This window comes from Mus caroli, unplaced genomic scaffold, assembly GCF_978045245.1.
Source record: "Mus caroli unplaced genomic scaffold, Mus_caroli_1 scaffold_20, whole genome shotgun sequence".
Taxonomy (NCBI): Eukaryota; Metazoa; Chordata; class Mammalia; order Rodentia; family Muridae; genus Mus; species Mus caroli.
This window is the reverse complement of record NW_028227275.1, coordinates 48,761,719-48,781,719: the sequence shown is the minus strand read 5'-3', so window position 1 is coordinate 48,781,719 and position 20,001 is coordinate 48,761,719. Positions and strand designations below refer to the sequence as shown.

Here is a 20,001-nt window from a genome sequence, read left to right as displayed (position 1 = left end):
ATGGGCCTCTCTTTCCAGTGATGGCCGACTAGGCCATCTTTCGATACATATGCAGCTAGAGACAAGAGCTCCGGGGTACTGGTTAGTTCATCATGTTGTTCCAACTATAGGGTTGCAGATCCCTTTAGCTCCTTGGGTACTTTCTCTAGCTTCTCCATTGGGAGCCCTGTGATACATCCAATGGCTGACTGTGAGCATCCACTCCTGTGTTTGCTAGGCCCCTGCATAGTCTCACAAGAGACAGCTATCTTTGGGTCCTTTCAGCAAAATCTTGCTAGTGTATGCAATGGTGTCAGCGTTTAGAAGCTGATTATGGGATGGATCCCTGGATATGGCAGTCTCTAGATGGTCCATTCTTTCATCACAGCTCCGAACTTTGTCTCTGTAACTCCTTCCCTGGGTGTTTTGTTCCCAATTCTAAGAAGGGGCACAGTGTCCACATTTTGGTATTCATTCTTCTTGAGTTTCATGCGTTTATCAAATTGTATCTTATATCTTGGGTATCCTAAGTTTTGGGCTAATATCCACTTATCAGTGAATACATATTGTATGAGTTCCTTTGTGATTGTGTTACCTCACTCAAGATGATGCCCTCCAGGTCCATCCATTTGGCTAGGAATTTCATAAATTCATTCTTTTTAATAGCTGAGTAGTACTCCATTGTGTAAATGTACCATAATTTCTGTATCCATTCCTCTGTTGAGGGACATCTGGGTTCTTTCCAGCTTCTGGCTATTATAAATAGGGCTGCTATGAACATAGTGGAGCATGTGTCCTTCTTACCGGTTGGGACATCTTCTGGATATATGCCCAGAAGAGGTATTGCTGGATCCTCCGGTAGTACTATGTCCAATTTTCTGAGGAACCGCCAGACTGATTTCCAGAGTGGTTGTACAAGCTTGCAATCCCACCAACAATGGAGGAGTGTTCCTCTTTCTCCACATCCCCGCCAGCATCTGCTGTCACCTGAATTTTTGATCTTAGCCATTCTGACTGGTGTGAGGTGGAATCTCAGGGTTGTTTTGATTTGCATTTCCCTGATGATTAAGGATGTTGAACATTTTTTCAGGTGCTTCTCTGCCATTTGGTATTCTTCAGGTGAGAATTCTTTGTTCAATTCTGAGCCCCATTTTTTAATGGGGTTATTTGACTTTCTGGAGTCCACCTTCTTGAGTTCCTTATATATATTGGATATTAGACCCTTATCTGATTTAGGATAGGTAAAGATCCTTTCCCAATCTGTTGGTGGTTTTTTTGTCTTATTGATGGTGTCTTTTGCCTTGCAGAAGCTTTGCAGTTTCATGAGGTCCCACTTGTCAATTCTCGATCTTACAGCACAAGCCATTGCTGTTCTATTCAAGAATTTTTCCCCTGTGCCCATATCTTCAAGGCTTTTCCCCACTTTCTCCTCTATAAGTTTCAGTGTCTCTGGTTTTATGTGAAGTTCCTTGATCCACTTAGACTTGACCTTAGTACAAGGAGATAGGAATGGATCGATTCGCATTCTTCTACATGATAACAACCAGTTGTGCCAGCACCATTTGTTGAAAATGCTGTCTTTCTTCCACTGGATGTTTTTAGCTCCCTTGTCGAAGATCAAGTGACCATAGGTGTGTGGGTTCATTTCTGGGTCTTCAATTCTATTCCATTGGTCTATTTGTCTGTCACTATACCAGTACCATGCAGCTTTTATCACAATTGCTCTGTAGTAAAGCTTTAGGTCTGGCATGGTGATTCCACCAGAGGTTCTTTTATCCTTGAGAAGAGTTTTTGCTATCCTAGGTTTTTTGTTATTCCAGATGAATTTGCAGATTGCACTTTCTAATTCGTTGAAGAATTGAGTTGGAATTTTGATGGGGATTGCATTGAATCTGTAGATTGCTTTTGGCAAGATAGCCATTTTTAAAATGTTGATCCTGCCAATCCATGAGCATGGAAGATCTTTCCATCTTCTGAGATCTTCTAGAATTTCTTTCTTCAGAGACTTGAAGTTCTTATTATACAGATCTTTCACTTCCTTAGTTAGAGTCATGCCAAGATATTTTATATTATTTGTGACTATTGAGAAGGGTGTTGTTTCCCTAATTTCTTTCTCAGCCTGTTTATTCTTTGTGTAGAGAAAGGCCATTGATTTGTTTGAGTTAATTTTATATCCAGCTACTTCACCGAAGCTGTTTATCAGGTTTAGGAGTTCTCTGGTGGAATTTTTAGGGTCACTTATATATACTATCATATCATCTGCAAAAAGTGATATTTTGACTTCATCTTTTCCAATTTGTATCCCTTTGATCTCCTTTTGTTGTCGAATTGCTCTGGCTAGGACTTCAAGTACTATGTTGAATAGGTATGGAGAAAGTGGACAGCCTTGTCTAGTCCCTGATTTTAGAGGGATTGCTTCAAGCTTCTCACCATTTACTTTGATGTTGGCTACTGGTTTGCTGTAGATTGCTTTTATCATGTTTAGGTATGGGCCTTGAATTCCTGATCTTTCCAAGACTTTTATCATGAATGGGTGTTGGATCTTGTCAAATGCTTTTTCTGCATCTAACGAGATGACCATGTGGTTTTTGTCTTTGAGTTTGTTTATATACTGGATTACGTTGATGGATTTCCGTATATTGAAGCATCCCTGCATCCCTGGGATGAAACCTACTTGGTCAGGATGGATGATTGTTTTGATGTGTTCTTGGATTCGGTTAGCAAGAACTTTATTGAGGATTTTTGCATCAATATTCATAAGGGATATTGGTCTGAAGTTTTCTATCTTTGTTGGGTCTTTTTGTGGTTTAGGTATCAGAGTAATTGTGGCTTCATAGAATGAGTTGGGTAGAGTACCTTCTGTTTTATTTTGTGGAATAGTTTGTGAAGAACTGGGATTAGATCTTCTTTGAAGGTCTGATAGAACTCTGCACTAAACCCATCTGGTCCTGGGCTTTTTTTGGTTGGGAGACTATTAATGACTGCTTCTATTTCTTTGGGGGATATAGGGTTGTTTAGATCATTAACCTGATCTTGGTTCAACTTTGGTACCTGGTATCTGTCTAGGAACTTCTCCATTTCATCCAGGTTCTCCAGTTTTGTTGAGTATAGCCTTTGGTAGAAGGTTCTGATGGTGTTTTGGATGTCTTCAGGATCTGTTGTTATGTCTCCTTTTTCATTTCTGATTTTGTTAATTAGAATACTTTCCCTGTCCCCTCTAGTTAGTCTGGCTAAGGGTTTATCTATCTTGTTGATTTTCTCAAAGAACCAGCTCCTTGATTGGTTGATTCTTTGAATAGTTCTTCTTGTTTCCACTTGATTGATTTCGCCCCTGAGTTTGATTATTTCCTGCCGTCTACTCCTCTTGGGTGAATTTGCTTCCTTTTGTTCTAGTGCTTTTAGGTGTGTTGTCAAGCTGCTAATGTGTGCTCTTTCTATTTTCTTTTTGGAGGCACTCAGAGCTATGAGTTTTCCTCTTAGAAATGCTTTCATTGCGTCCCATAAGTTTGGGTATGTTGTGGCTTCATTTTCGTTGAACTCTAAAAAGTCCTTGATTTCTTTCTTTATTCCTTCCTTGACCAAGGTATCATTGAGAAGAGTGTTGTTCAGTTTCCACGTGAAGGTTGGTTTTCTATTATTTATTTTGTTATTGATTATCAGCCTTAGTCCATGGTGATCTGATAGGATGCATGGGACAATTTCAATGTTTTTGTATCTGTTGAGTCCTGTTTTGTGCCCAATTACGTGGTCAATTTTGGAGAAGATACCATGAGGTTCTGAGAAGAAGGTGTATCCTTTTGTTTTAGGGTAAAATGTTCTGTAGATATCTGCCAGATCCATTTGATCCATAACTTCTGTTAGTTTCACTGTGTCCCTGTTTAGTTTCTGTTTCCATGATCTGTCCATTGGTGAAAGTGGTGTGTTGAAGTCTCCCACTATTATTGTATGAGGTGCAATGTGTGCTTTGAGATTTACTAAAGTTTCTTTAATGAATGAGGCTGCCTTTGTATTTGGAGCATAGATATTCAGGATTGATAGTTCCTCTTGGAGGATTTTACCTTTGATGAGTATGAAGTGCCCCTCCCTGTCTTTTTTGATGACTTTGGGTTGGAAGTCAATCTTATCTGATATTAGAATGGCTACTCCAGCTTGTTTCTTCAGACCATTTGCTTGGAAAATTGTTTTCCAGCCTTTCATTCTGAGGTAGTGTCTATCTTTTTCTCTGAGATGAGTTTCTTGTAAGCAGCAAAATGTTGGGTCTTGTTTGTGTAGCCAGTTTGTTAGTCTATGTCTTTTTATCGGGGAGTTGAGTCCATTGATATTAAGAGATATTAAGGAAAAGTAATTGTTGTTTCCTGTTATTTTTGTTGTTAAAGTTGGCATTCTGTTCTTGTGGCTGTCTTCTTTTAGGTTTGTTGAGGGATTACCTTCTTGTTGTTTCTAGGGCGTGGTTCCTGTCCTTGTATTGGTTTTTTTCTGTTATTATCCTTTGAAGGGCTGGATTCCTGGAGAGATAATGTGTGAATTTGGTTTTGTCGTGGAATACTTTGGTTTCTCCATCTATGTTAATTGAGAGTTTGGCTGGGTATAGTAGCCTGGGCTGGAATTTGTGTTCTTTTAGTGTCTGTATAACATCTGTCCAGGATCTTCTGGCTTTCATAGTCTCTGGTGAAAAATCTGGTGTAATTCTGATAGGCTTGCCTTTATATGTTACTTGGCCTTTTTCTCTTACTGCTTTTAGTATTCTATCTTTATTTAGTGCATTTGTTGTTCTGATTATTATGTGTCGGGAGGTATTTCTTTTCTGGTCCAGCCTATTTGGAGTTCTGTAGGCTTCTTGTATGTTCATGGGCATCTCTTTCTTTAGATTTGGGAAGTTTTCTTCTATAATTTTGTTGAAGATGTTTGCTGGTCCTTTGAGTTGAAAATCTTCATTCTCATCCACTCCTATTATCCGTAGGTTTGGTCTTCTCATTGTGTCCTCTATTTCCTGGATGTTTTGAGTTAGGATCTTTTTGCATTTTCCATTTTCCTTGATTGTTGTGCCCATGTTCTCTATGGAATCTTCTGCACCTGAGATTCTCTCTTCCATCTCTTGTATTCTGTTGCTGATGCTTGCATCTATGGTTCCAGATTTCTTTCCTAGGGTTTCTATCTCCAGTGTTGCCTCATTTTGGGTTTTCTTTATTGTGTCTACTTCCCTTTTTAGGTCTAGTATGGTTTTGTTCATTTCCATCATCTGATTGGATGTGTTTTCCTGTTTCTCTTTAAGGACTTCTACCAGTTTGGTTGTGTTTTCCTGTTTTTCTTTAAGGACTTGTAACTCTTTAGCCATGTTCTCCTGTAGTTCTTTAAAGTCCTTCTTGATGTCCTCTACCATCATCATGAGATATGCTTTTAAATCCAGGTCTAGTTTTTCAGGTGTGTTGGGGTGCCCTGGACTGGGCGAAGTGGGAGTGCTGGGTCCTGATGATGGTGAGTGGTCTTGGTTTCTGTTAGTAAGATTCTTACCTTTACCTCTCGCCATCTGGTAATCTCTGGAGTTGTTATAGTTGTCTCTGTTCAGAGGTTGTTCTTCTGGTGATTCTGAGTATCCTCTGTCAGCAGACCTGGGAGACAGGCTCTCTCCTCTGAGTTTCAGTGGTTAGAGCACTTCCTGCTGACAAGCTTTCCTCTTAAAGGGAAGGTGTACAGATATCTGGCGTTTGGACCTCCTCCTGGCCGAAGAAGAAGGCGGAAAACAGGACCTTTCCCAGATGCTGTGTTGCTTTGGCAGGTCACAGAAGCTGTAGACTTCTGTGGTGCACACTCTCAGCTGTGCAGACTAAGTTCCTAAGTTCAGTGGAGTCCTGGATCCAAGATGTGCTCCCTGCTCCTGAGGCAGAGGGCTCCTGTGCAGGGCAGACCACTGTCTTCCAGCTAGGAGGGTGCCGGATGTCTGTGGCCCCAAAAGGGTGCTGCCTCAGCGGCTCTGTGGCTCCCGCCTGTCCCAGAAGCTGTCTGCCTCTGTGGTTCTCAGTCTTACCTGTACAGACTAAGTTCGTCGGAGTCCCGGAGCCAAGATGGCGCTCCCTGCAGGGCAGGTCACTGTCCTCCAGCTGGGAGGGTGCCGGATGTCTGCGGCCCCAAAAGGGTGCTGCCTCAGCGGCTCTGTGGCTCCTGCCTGTCCCAGAAGCTGTCTGCCTTTGTGGTCCTCACTCTAACCTGTACAGACTAAGTTCAGCGGAGTCCCGGAGCCAAGATGGCGCTCCCTGCAGGGCAGGTCACTGTCCTCCGGCTGAGAGGGTGCCGGAAGTCTGCGGCCCCAAAAGGGTGCTGCCTCAGTGGCTCTGTGGCTCCAGCCTGTCCCAGAAGCTGTCTGCCTCTGTGGTCCTCACTCTGACCTGTACAGACTAAGTTCGGCGGAGTCCAGGAGCCAAGATGGCGCTCCCTGCAGGGCAGGTGACTGTCCTCCGGCTGGGAGGGTGCCGGATGTCTGCGGCCCCAAAAGGGTGCTGCCTCAGCGGCTCTGTGGCTCCCGCCTGTCCCAGAAGCTGTCTGCCTCTGTGGTCCTCACTCTGACCTGTACAGACTAAGTTCGGTGGAGTCCCGGAGCCAAGATGGCGCTCCCTGCAGGGCAGGTCACTGTCCTCCAGCTGGGAGGGTGCTGGATGTCTGCGGCCCCAAAAGGGTGCTGCCTCAGCGGCTCTGTGGCTCCCGCCTGTCCCAGAAGCTGTCTGCCTCTGTGGTCCTCACTCTAACCTGTACAGACTAAGTTCAGCGGAGTCCCGGAGCCAAGATGGTGCTCCCTGCAGGGCAGGTCACTGTCCTCCAGCTGGGAGGGTGCCGGATGTCTGCGGCCCCAAAAGGGTGCTGCCTCAGTGGCTCTGTGGCTCCAGCCTGTCCCAGAAGCTGTCTGCCTCTGTGGTCCTCACTCTGACCTGTCAAAACAATTTTCTGTTCGTTAATTTAACAAGGTTAAAAGATTAAAGATAAATATACAAGCAGAATAAGTCAATTCTATTTGCATACATTAGCAATGAATGAATAATTAGAATCCAATATTTAAAATAAGTACCATTTACAATAGCACAAAACAAAACAAACAAAAAGCCAGAAATCCCCACCAAATATCAACCTCCCAAAGCATTAGGCAGAGTCTCCTGTTGTTAACGACTGCTATACCTGGACTCTTCTGGACAATAGGAATATGTTTAATACAACTATTACACTGAGTGTGAGGGTGAGAAATATGAATAGCATAGTGTTCTATTTACTTTCCCAGCCTCTCTGACAACCTGCATAGCTGACATTCATACACTAAGCCACATGAGTTTCCTGCAATCCCAAGTCACCGTGCCTTCTGATTAGACAGGAAAGGTATCTATCAAAATGACAGAGCGTATGATCCAGGTTTAAATTCTTTGACCAAAAAGTTCATTGGGCCATATTGTAGAAGTTCAATAATGTCAGGGGAGAGTGTGTTTGCATACAAAATGAGTAGAGTTGAGAAGTAAATATTGTTTTAGTTCTTTAAATCAATATTCCTAAAGTCTCAAGTAGCAAAAAGATAGCTAGAAACAGAGTCTCTTTCTAAACAGAGAATATTGAATAGTTTAAACACATGTCAACTGTAATTCATCCTAAATATTAAATATTAGGCAAGTAAGAAAAACTATGTAAATTTCTGTTTATTGACATGAAAACATGTCTTTTGTATATTAATTGTGAAATCCATACACATTAGAAAATTTATTGTTTATAAACTTACATGGGCATATATTTATATGGCAGAAAATAGAAATTTATAGGAAAAACTCAATGAGGTAAGATTGAGTTATTACTAATTTATCTGCATACTTAGCTATTATAATAGTCTCATGATTTTGTTTGAAAATTCTATCTATTTTGAAGTAATAAAATATTACTTGAAGACTGAACTAGATATTGTATGATTCACGCCCACTAATTTCACAGAAGTCAACATCATTCTTGTATGAAAGCAAGGTTTTTACTGTTCCTTTGTAATGAGCTAACCATTCAATTGTTAAAATACTTAGGTTTATGGGACTGTCTTCCACATGAACCAGGGAAACCCATTCAAGCTCAAGGCTCTGGTGGACAAATGGCCTGATTTTAATACAGTGGTTGTCCGTCCTCAAGAGCAGGTAAGTTATAACATGGAATGAATACGACTCTAAGTTTACAATTGCCATATGTTGTACATGAACCTGGAAATGCACAGGCACTAAGGAAACAAAGATGATCCCTGATGGTGCCAGGGTCCCTTTTCTAGACAGAAACAAGATTAGCACATGGACTCTAAATTGAAAAACCACAAAGAGAGAGAGATAAGAGATCAAAAACAAAAGAGAAGAAATAAATTATGAAATGTCCGTAGTAAGCTCCTATTTTATCTTCAAATGTAACTGGATTAAATGGTGCCTCACAAAGATCTGGGAGCCTGTAGGTGTCTGACCTAGGTCCTCTGCATATATGCTATGACTGGGTAGTTTGGTGTTCTTGTGAGGATCCTGGTGGTGAAAAGGGGGTCATGGCTGTCTCTGACTCCTTTGCCTACTTGTGGAACCCTTTTTCTCCTACTGGCTTCCCTTGTCTAACCTTGATGTGATGGTATATAGGTGTTCTTATTGGAGCTTGCAGTGTTTGGTTGATGTCCTTGGGAAACTTGATCTACTATTAGGGGAGGCAGAAGAGAGGGGTGGATCTGGGGGAGAGCCTATAGGAAGAGGAGAAAAGGGAGGGAAAATTGCAGATATATAATTTATATATCTGATATATAAATATATAATATATGAGAAGAATTCAAAAATCATTTTAATAAGAAAATCTCAATCTAAAAATAAAGAGTAGATTTTAAAAATCAAAAATATATGACCCAGGTATAGGGTGCATACAAGAGACTACACTCACTTTCAGAAAAAATACACTAGATATGAACAAATCAAAAAGTAGTTTATGAGTACTATAAACATAAAAAGCAAATATTAATGAACAAAGTAAGACTAACAGATATCAATTCAGTAAGTGTAAAAGACATTAATACCTCACTTTCAACAAGGAGTAAACAGGTCAACAAGGCACGAAATGGCTAAGAACACTCTATTTGGATTAAATTTTAGACAAAGTAGATCTAACAGACACTAAACTTCCTTCCAACAGCAGCAGCAGAATACATGTTTCAGAATACATGTGAAAATACTCTCCATAATATTCCACACACTAAATTAAAATCATACTTAGAATCATTTCAGACTAAGCTGTTCTGAAAATAGATATTAAAGAACCAGTTGTAAGGGGAAGTTCCTGACAATTTTATATGGAAAAGAATGATCCCAAATAGTTAACATTACATCCCAAGACACTAGAAAAAGAACACCTTAGATCCCAATTGGTTGGGGGAAAGATATAGCAAATATCAGAAAAGAAGTAGACCAGAGAATACAAAATTCACTGAAAGATGTTTTTTAAATGTTTGTTTTCTGAAAATTAAAAAAAAATCTGCAAATTTTTGACGAGTTTAAGGAGAAAAGAGGGAAGACACATTTGAATGAAGTGAAAGTGAAGCTACTACAGAAGACATCATAAATGAACTGAGACATGAGGAACTCGTTCTCGTGAATTTACATGTGCATCACTGGGTGATCCAAAACATGTAAATTGTTTGTAAAGATACATCCTACCAAGACTGAATGAAAAACAAATAGAAAGGCTGAAGAGACCAACAACAAATAGAAACTGGAAAGGGCAATAAAAATCTCCAAACCTCTTTCCAAGGAGGAGGCAGAAAGCTTGTAAGAGCCAGAGGTGGTGGACAATCCCCCAAAACAGCATCTTCCAGACACAACAGAGCTGATACTCATATGAACCCACAGAGACTGACAGCACATACAAGATCTGCACAAGTTCAAGCCAGACAAAACCCCAGCATGGAGAAGGAAAAGCAGACAAAAGTCCCACGCCTAATCAAGAATCTATTTGCAACTGATACTTCCTGGGAAAGGGACAAACCCATTTTCTCTAATGGCATGTTATATCAACCACCCTCCAGGACAGGGCCCTGGTACTTGGTCAACACAAAACAGACTCTCGTTTTGTTTTGTTTTGCTTTGCTTTGCTTTGTTTTGTGAGCATTTTGAATTTGTTTTTGTTATTGTTTTCTCTTTTTTGTTGTTGTTCATTTGTTTATTTTGATTTGCATCCTTTTGTGTGGCTTTTTTTGAGAGAGCAGTTGGATGAGTGAGGATGTATGGAAAGTCTGGGAGGATATTCTATGTAAAAATATATTCAATATAATATATAATATTATATGAATATTGTATGACTACATACAAAATATATATATTATATCAAAATATATTGTATGTACAAATTTTAAAAATATAAGAAACATAAGCAACAACAATAACAACAGCAAAAACCCTAAGCAAGCCAAAGAGTAACAGTAACGGCAAATGGTTTTTGACTAAGTACTACAAACAATTCAAGAAAGATCAGAACTAGGACTTACTTTTTTATGGTATCTTGCTGTCTAGGCCAGTGTGGTCTGGAACTCACTGTGTATTGCAGCCAGTCCCTAAATTACTGTTTCTTCAGTATCAGCCTCACAAGTTCTGGGATTACAGACATGTAACACCATGTCCCATGCCTAGCTTATTACAAAATATAAACCTAGATGAATTCTCCTTCATACATTTTATAAGGTCACTATCACTTTTGTAGTTACAAAAGACAAGAAAATTGCTGGTTCTTTTTCTATGAATATTAATGAAATGTTTGATAAAACATTAACTATCTTGTGAGGCTGGCATGGTATATGCAAATGAGCACATGTAGTCCATCACAGTATCACATGGTCATGTCAGTGGAAGAAAAAAAATTGACAGAATTTATTAATCTTTTGGCAAAACATAACAGTCTACTCATAGGAGGAAAGTACCCCAACACAAATGCAGATCTGTCATTTGTCCTAGTAATCCCTCTTCTGAGCACATATAGAAATGAAATAAAGTCTGCAAGCACTGCAAGAATCTCTATTGCTACAATTATTGTAGAAGTGTTTGTATTACCTCAAATGCAGAAACAACCTTGGAACCCACTGATAGATGAATGGGCACAGATATCAATATATAGAACTGATTTCTGGATGAAATGTTCCTTAGCATTCAAAAGGGTATCTTACTGTTTTCTAAAATAGGATTAACTGGGAAGACATTGTGGTAAGCGAAATGGGCAATCACAGAAAAAAAAAACAAAAAAAAAACCTCTCACTTAATGTTAAATTAAAAAGAATCAGATGTATAAAAAAACAAAAGAGCGATTATGTAACTATGTAACTGATGGTGGTGAACAAGGAGATACATGCATAAGGCAACAAGGAGGCTCCAAGAGCTAATGTGCAACTTGAAATTTTACTGTATTTTCTGTTAAATTACTTAAGTACTTGCTAGTATTTCTAATGAAAGAATAAGAATTATGTGAGACAATAGGTCTGCCAATTGGCTTCAGTATAATAGTAAATAATTTATTGTTATTATTATTATCATTATTATGTGTATTTTCATAATATCACATGTACCTTAAACATATACAATAGTTATTGTTTAAAAAAAAACCTCACCAAACAGCACACAATATAAATTTAAATTTACTCAAAATATAAAAATGGAATAATATTTGTTTTTCCATTCTGTTGATAAGATAGATCATCAGTTGTAGTATTGCCTAGCTTCAAGGGCATTTCTCTGCAATATTTTTTGGTCAGCCTGCCCTAGCTGGATATTTGTCCTTCAGTCCTTTTCCTTTAGGCTCAAAAAAATTCCAGCTGTCATTTATAAACTTTGAGAAGAGCTTTTTGGACAATTTATGTTATGATTTTTCCGGAAATATCCATATTTTGTGCTTTGTGCTTTACAGTATAAGAAATCATGTTTTATTTTTGTATGGCTTTAATGTGTATATACAAAAGTTTAAATACAAGGTCATCTTGTCGATTTCAATATTGTCATGTTAAAAATATATGTATGGGCTGGAGAGAAAAATCAAGGGTAAAATGTTTGCTGTGTCAGTTTGAGGACCTGGGTTCAGATCCTTAGAAGCACCATAAAGCTCTACACAGCAGTGCATGTGTGTGATCCCAGCATGCTTACAGAGAGGTGGAATTTGGGAGACAGGGGAATTTCTGGAGTCTGACAGGCAGCTAGACTTGCGTTGGCATCAGCAAACAAACTTCCTTCTCTCAATGTAGATGGTGAGAAGTGGCCCTCAAAGATGCTCTCTGATCTCTGTCCACACACCACACTCCTGCTTAAACATGCTGTACACACAAAGAGAAATAAAGCATATAATTATTTTGAGGCTCTTCGGAACCAGAAGACTTGTTCTCATAAGGTCTTTGGCCTTCTCAGTGAGTATTACTAACTTAGGGAAGAATGTTTTGCCGGGCGTGGTGGCACACGCCTTTAATCCCAGCACTCGGGAGGCAGAGGCAGACGGATTTCTGAGTTCAAGGCCAGCCTGGTATACAAAGTGAGTTCCAGGATAGTCAGGGCTATACAGAGAAACCCTGTCTCGAAAAAACAAAAGCAAAAACAAAAACAAAAAACAAAACCAAAAAGAATGTTTCATAAGCCATCCTTAATTGATTTTAAGTCACAATGGTACCTATACATAAAACATAAAAAAGTTTAATCAGAACATTCCCATAATGGAGTTTTGAAGTGGTTTAGTGACATTAATAATTGAGGAGTGGTGCTGGCATGTGAAGGAAACATCGCTGTGTATGTTTGATTCATGAGTTTGAAATTTCCAGCAAGGATGGGAAAACAGCTCCAGCCATGGCTGAAGCTAATGGCTGCTGAGAGACAGTGAGGCCCATGTTCTTGTAGGTGATCCTGCATCCATATGCATCTAGACAGCCCTAATTGGACTCATGGTCACTTTAAAAATATATGTAAAGTTGGAGAGGAAATGTATCAGGAGGAGTCTGGAGGAATTGGAGTGACAGAGTGAGATGAATATGACTAAATTCATTATATATGCATACACATATACATATACATGCAATTTTAATTGTTAAAAATAATAAGACAAAGAGTGCAATGAAATATAAAAATATTAAAATTACATGATACAATCAATATTATTTATTCCATATTGCCCAACCAAATAGGAGATGGCAGATGACCTTGATCACCACACCAACACTTACCAGATATATTCTAAAGATCCTAAGCACTGTTTGGAATTCCTTGGCACACCAGACGTCATCAACTGGAAACAGCATCTGCAGATCCAAAGTAAGGGGACTGGAATGTATGCTTGCTGCTGCAATGCTCTGTGTGTACATCTGTGGGATTGCTCTCTAGCCGTGCACCTTACTCTGCAAGCTTTTGTAATTTCTTCAAACTTCCGAATCCCAACCTAATGAACGTTCCTTGGTCTGTCTTCCAACCCCTGTACAGTGGAATCAGTTTCAAATATTGAAGACTATTGCATTGTTAGAAGAAACAGTGAACTAGGTAATTTTTGGTTAACTGAATGTACTTTGAAGATGTATTCAGGAGCTCTGAGGACAACTAGATAGGAGACAGGGCTTGACCTCTGACATGTTTCTGGTACAAGAATGGTAGTTTATTATAGCATACAGTACCTGCCAGGTCACCAAGGCTTATATCTAATGTGGTTACAAGCATGCTCTCTGAAGTTAAAGCCGCAGGGGGGAGTTCCCGGTTCTGCCTCCAAGTTGTGATTCTTGAGCAAATGACATATCCATTACTCAGTTTCTTCATGTGGAAAAAAAAATCTGATACAAAAAGATACTAAAATATAGAATCAATGACAGGAATAAGTGAGGCATAAGATAAATACCTGGGCATATAACATACTTAAACAAAATTGGCTATTATTTGAATATGCTCCTTCTGTTCATGGAGGCATAGTATTCTGCTGTACCTGAAAGAAAAAAAAAATCCAGGGAATAACTTTAGGAATGAACACACAGAAGTTACAATTAAGGCAAAGTTTTCTGATTAAATCTTGTAGACATCTTTAGACCACTTCTTTGATCTACATGGACGGTCACTTATTGCCTGTTTCACTCCGTTCTAGGTTCACAGTCCACCCTAAATGAAGCAATAATGGGTCTTGCGGCGGGTAAGATGGTCAAGGTCAAGAGAACACAGTGCATTCTCTACATGATGCCTGAGACAGCAAAGAAACTGGTTCCTTTCCTGTTGGAGGATACAGAGTACTTAGATCATAAATCTGGCAGACCCCGGGCTATGTGAGTTGAATTGAAGATGCTTTGTTCCACCCAGATCTCTCACACAAGTAGCTCCCTAACTTCTCTACCTACATAGCGTACTTTCAATAGGATTGCCTTTATATATATATATATATATATATATATATATATATATATATATATATATGCCACAGACGGTGTGATCTGCTTCTCCAAATGCCACAAACAGTTCTTGGTTTTCAGGATTTCTTTGGTCTGTGTATGTGTGTATGTTGATGTGTTTGTAAGTATGTGTATACACATGTGGAAGTGATGGGACAACTTCAAGTGTTGTTTCCCTTAGCACCATTCAGCTTGTGGTTTCATGTCTTTGCTTTTGTGAGACAATCACACTTACTGGGATTTATGTGGTTCAGATAGGCTGTCAGGTCCAGGAATACAACTATCTTCAGTTCCCCAGAGCTATAATTACAGACTTGCACTTCCATATCCAGTTTAAAAACAAACAAACAAACAAACAAACAAACAAACAAACACACAAACACACAAACACATGAGGTCTGGGGATGAGACCGAAGACGCCATGTTCTCTGTGTAGCAAGCACTTAAATGACTGAACTATTCCCTAATCCTATCACTAGTTAATTCTCAGTTCATTTCAATGGAGTTCAAATTCACTTTGGTCCCTATAAAACATGGACTCACCCTCTTGTTGGGTATCGATTCCTGTCCCACCAGAAGCACTGTCCTTCTGCAACTTGATTCTCATATGTTCACATGTGCCTCTGGAAGAGTGCCTTTGGTTTTTTTTTTTGTTTTGTTTTTTTGTTTTTTGTTTTTTTGTTTTTTTGTTTTGTTTTTTTTTTTTTTTTGCTTGTATAAAATGTCCTCCCTTCCAATATTCACACACTTTCCTCTCCTTTTTTGGCCATTTTTTCTCATAGTCTCATTTTATTTTCATTATGACTTCTTTTCAGAGAACCCCATCAAAAGATGCAATTATTATGAGACTTTTTATTTCCTTTACTGTACTTTCATTTGCTAGAAATCACTTATTTTCAATATATCTACCTATGAGTTGCTAGAAGATGCCTACAATATTCAGAATTCCCTAAGGACAAGAGTTCCAAGTAAGTAAAATGTGTGGAGTGGCTTGCTCACCCTGAAGATGGTGGAGGATGTTACTGTGGCCAGAGTCTGGATCTTCTAGTTATGCATCCTGAGTAGATTATTTACCTCACTGAAGGAGTCCTCTCCCTTTAATATACCTAGAAGGAGCTGTCTCTGTACCATGTTGTTGGCTGTTTGGACTTTTTCTTTGTCTTGTATTCAAGTATTAAAGATTTCATGCTATGAGGTTTGGGGGAAAGGCTTAGTCTGTTAAAGTGCCTGGTGTGCAATTCTGAAGATTTGGGTTGAGATTGCCTAGAAAATGCATGAAAAGCCAGATGTGATCCTGTGCCCAGTTTCCCCAGTGCTGCTGTGGTGAAGTAAAAACTATCACCAGGATCACTGGACAGCTACTGAACTGATGGACTCCAGCTTAGTGAGTGAGGCTGAACCAGTCTGAGAAAAGCTCGGAACATGTTCACAGTGCACACACACACTCACTCACATATACACGAGTTCACGATCCTAAAGTCTTGCTTTGCTGATGATTAGGATGTGCTTTTGAGTGCTTATTCTTTATTTGTCCATGTTTCCTATCCTTATGATGTCATCTGCTCTATTTCCGGGGGTAGGGGGTAAGTGGGTCACAGCAATGTTGAGAGCAGCACAGAGGGTTTTTTTTGTTTTGTTTTGTTTTGTTTTTGTTTGTTTGTTTTTAAAGAAAGATTTAATAGCTTTTGTTGTACTCTCATGGGTACTTGTAAGACAAAACCTTAATTATATCAATTTCTGTCTTTTGATAAAATGGCTATTAGCCATCTCGTCTAAAGAGGATAACATGAAGGCAGACAAGCATTAAGTTAAGTTAGCTGCCTACTCTAACAAGGCTAGCCAGACAGTGCTGAGCTGATCATACCACTACTGGTGCTCTCGTGCCTCACAATACTTTTGTGGGGAGAGACAAATATTTCACACTGTATAAAATATTTAGGGCTGCTTTTTTTCTTTTTTCTTCTCAGTGACCAAGAAATGTTTAAACTCTCAACACTGGATGTTACCCACGCTCCCTTGGTGGATAAATTCTGGCAGTTTGGTGGCAATGAAAGGAGCCAGAGATTCATTGGGCGCTGTATCCAGAACTTTCCCAGCTCATGTCTTCTGGGACCTGAAGGGACTCCTGTGTCTTGGGCTCTGATGGATCAAACTGGAGAAATCCGAATGGCGGGCACAGTGCCTGATTACCGGGCACAAGGCCTTATCTCCCACATCATTTATGCTCAGACTCTGGCTATGGATAAACGTGGCTACCCTGTGTATAATCATACAGAACAAGCCAACAAAGTCATACAGAAAATGAGTCACACTCTACACCATGTCCCCATGCCCTGTGACTGGAATCAGTGGTATTGTGCACCTCTGTGATCCTGGGGCTCAACACAAGGCTGTGTTGGGTCAGCCATAATAAATCTGGAGGAGTGGTCATAGAGAAAACACAGATTGTAATGAACAATAAAGGAGTGGGCATTGCTTGGGTTCTGGGGAAGCAGTGTAAATGGTCAACACTATACCATGGTCCTTACCCTCATATTACCTTTTATATCCAGCAGACCTGTAATGGCCAGACCTCTCTGCTGAGCCATCATCTTTGTTTAGTTTTCTATATTCTGGTTATCAGTGACACATGTACTCAGTGGCACATTACAATCCTTATGTGGATTATTGCCCATGATCAGTTTTGTCGGGATGTGGTGCTGATGGGGGACTAGTGTATGCTTTTCTCCAGCATTCCTTTGTTTAGGAGTTAGGATACTTCCCATCAATGGGTACTCTGAAATGATTGCTTCAGTGGAAGTCCTTTGATCTCTGTTTAATTACCATGCCAAATAATGCATGAATAAATATATGATAGTAGTTGGATAATACCTGGAAATTTTATTGTATACATTAAACATGTACAATATGAGGCTTTGGAAGTACTGATAGTGAAAATATTTTCTATAATGAAACCAATTCACAGATCCATCACCTCAGATATTTACCATATTTTGATTTGGCATTAAGAGAAGCTAAAAACCTCATTCAGTATTAATCTCAAACAGTTCAATGTTATTATGACCTTCATGTTATAAGTAAATCTCTAGATTTCATTATTAACAAGTCTAATGTTTTGTAATTCTCTGATACACATATTCTCTCACCTCATTCTTAACCTTGGTGACTAGCATTTTGATGTTTTAAATTCAATATGTAGCTGAATTTGTATGTTAGGTTTTTTTCTGCTTGGCTTGTCTCATAGAGCCTATCTCAGATATCTTGTCTCATCACCCATGTTCATCCACTTTATGGAAAATGGTAGGAACTGGTTCTTGTAAAAGGTATTATTACATTGTGATATGTAATTTTCATACCACAGTTTCTTTACCCATTTGCCCCTCAGCAGACATTTAGGTTACTTCCCTGCCTTGACAATTTATGAGTGATAGCACAAGGAGTTTGTCTTTATGAAATAATTGTCTTCATTATATACACATTCCAAAGAAGGATTTACAGATATCCTGGTAGTTCTGTTTTTTCTTTATTTGTTTTTGTTTCTATTTATTCACTTTACATCCTAATCACAGTTCCACCTTCATACTCCCCTTCTCAATCCTCCTTCCCCTTCTCCTGAGGGAAGAGGGGGCCTCCCATGGGTACCAACCACCCTGTCATATCAAGTCACAACAGGACTAAGTGCATCCTCTCCCTCTGAGGCAAGACAATGCAGCATAGCTAGGGGAAAGGGATCCAAAGGCAATAGTGTCAGAGACAACCCAATTCCAAGTGTTAAGGAACCCACATAAAGATTAAGCTGCTCGTCTGCAACAAATATGTAGAGTGTCTAGGTCCAGCCTCTGCATGCACTTTGGTTGTCAGTTCAGTCTCTATGAGCTGCCCATCGTCCCAGGTTAGTTGACTTTGTAGATCTTCTTTTGGTGTCCTATACCTCTCTGGCTCCCTCAAGATGTCTTCCAACTCTTCCACAGAACTACCCAAGCTCTCCATGATGTTTAGTAGTAGGTCTCTGCCTGTTTCCATCCACTGCTGAATGCAACCTCTCAGGAGAGAGCTATGCTAGAATCCTGTGTGCAAGCATAACTACAGTATAGTAGTGTTAAAGGTTGACTTTCTCCCATGGGATGGGTCTCAAGTTGAGCCATTCATTAATTTCCCATGCCCTCAAACTCTGCTTCATCCTTACCCTTATACATTTTGTAGGTATGGCAAATTCTGAGTAGAAGGTTTTGTGGGTGAGTTGATGTCCTCCTCCCTCTCCTGAAAAGTCCCACTTGACTATAGAAGGTGGCCACTTTAGTCTTTATGTTTCCCACTGCTAGGAGTCTCAGCTAGGGTCACCCCACAGACTTCTGAGAGCCTCCTTCCATCCCAGGTAACTTGCTAGTTCCAGAAATGCTCCCCACCAATTTCTACTATCTATTCAGGCCCTCTCCACACCCCCGCTTTCCTACACATAATCCCCATCCCAGTTCACCTGCCCAACACCTTCCCCCAGTCCCAGTTCCCTCTTTCCATATACTTCTGATATCTATCTTATTTCCCCTTCTGAGTAAGATTCAAGCACCCTCCTTGGGTCATTCTTATTACTTAGCTTCTGAGGATTATAGCATAATTATCCTATTCTTTATGGTTAATGTCCATTTATAAGTGAGTACATACCATGTATGTCTTTCTGGTCTGGGTTACCTCACTCAGGATGAATATTTCTAGTTCCATCCATTTGTCTACAGATTTCATGATGTCCTTGTTTTTAATAGCTGAGTATTCTACTATGTAAATGTACATTTTCTTTACTTTTTGGGGGGAGGGAGGTGAGGAATACATCTGGGTTGGTTAGAGTTTCTGGTTATTATTAATAAAGGTGCTATGAACATAGTGAAGCAAGTATCCTTGGAGTGTGGTGGAGCATCTTTTGTATATATGCCAAACAATGGTTAAATCTTGAGGTGGAACTATGCTTAATTTTCTGAGAAACTGCCAAATTGATTTCCAAAGTGGTTGCAAAAGTTTGCACTACCATGAACAATGGAGAAGTGTTTCCGTTGGTCCACATCTTTGCCAGCATGTGCTGTCACTTGAGTTTTATGCTCTTAGCCATTCTGACTGGTATACAGTGGAATCTCAGAGTCATTTTGATTTGCATTTCCCTGATGACTAAAGATGTGGAACACTTCTTTAAGTGCTCCTAGAACATTTGAGATTCCTGTGTTGAGTATTCTCTATTTACCTCTGCACCCTATTTTTAAATTGGGTTATTTGGTTTGTTAGTGTATAATTTCTTGAGTTTTTTTTTATACATATTGGATATTAGCTCTTTGTCAAATGTAGGATTGGTGAAGATCTTTTCCCAATCTGCAGCCTGGCATTTGTCCTATTGATGGTATTCTTTGCCTTACAGAAGTTTGCAGTTTCTTGAGGTACCATTTATCAATTGTTGATCTTAGTGTCTGAAGCCATTGGTGTTCTGTTCAGGAAATTGTCTCCTGGACCAGTGGTTGAAGGCTATTCCCCACTTTCTCTTCTAATAGATTTAGTGTATACTGTTTTATGTTGAAGTCTTTGATCCACTTGGACTTGAGTTTTGTGGCAGATAATAAATATGGATCTATTTG

General features: G+C 39.5%; 1 protein-coding gene across 3 annotated transcripts in view; it reads left to right on the top strand.

The window, feature by feature from the left end:
• LOC110285808 (glycine N-acyltransferase-like protein) overlaps positions 1-19,276 on the top strand; it is a 40,380-nt gene extending 21,104 nt beyond the window's left edge. For 2 of the 3 annotated variants that reach the window (XM_029472543.2, XM_029472544.2), the window contains exons 3-7: positions 8,019-8,126; positions 12,227-12,385; positions 13,151-13,277; positions 14,089-14,263; positions 16,354-19,276. In XM_029472543.2, the coding sequence (XP_029328403.1) occupies positions 8,019-8,126; positions 12,227-12,385; positions 13,151-13,277; positions 14,089-14,263; positions 16,354-16,756 (972 nt within the window). In that variant the 3' untranslated portion in view covers positions 16,757-19,276. The remainder of the gene's footprint in view (positions 1-8,018; positions 8,127-12,226; positions 12,386-13,150; positions 13,278-14,088; positions 14,264-16,353) is intronic. The other variant, XM_021152243.3, reaches the window with a different exon arrangement.
• Positions 19,277-20,001: the final 725 nt, after the last annotated feature.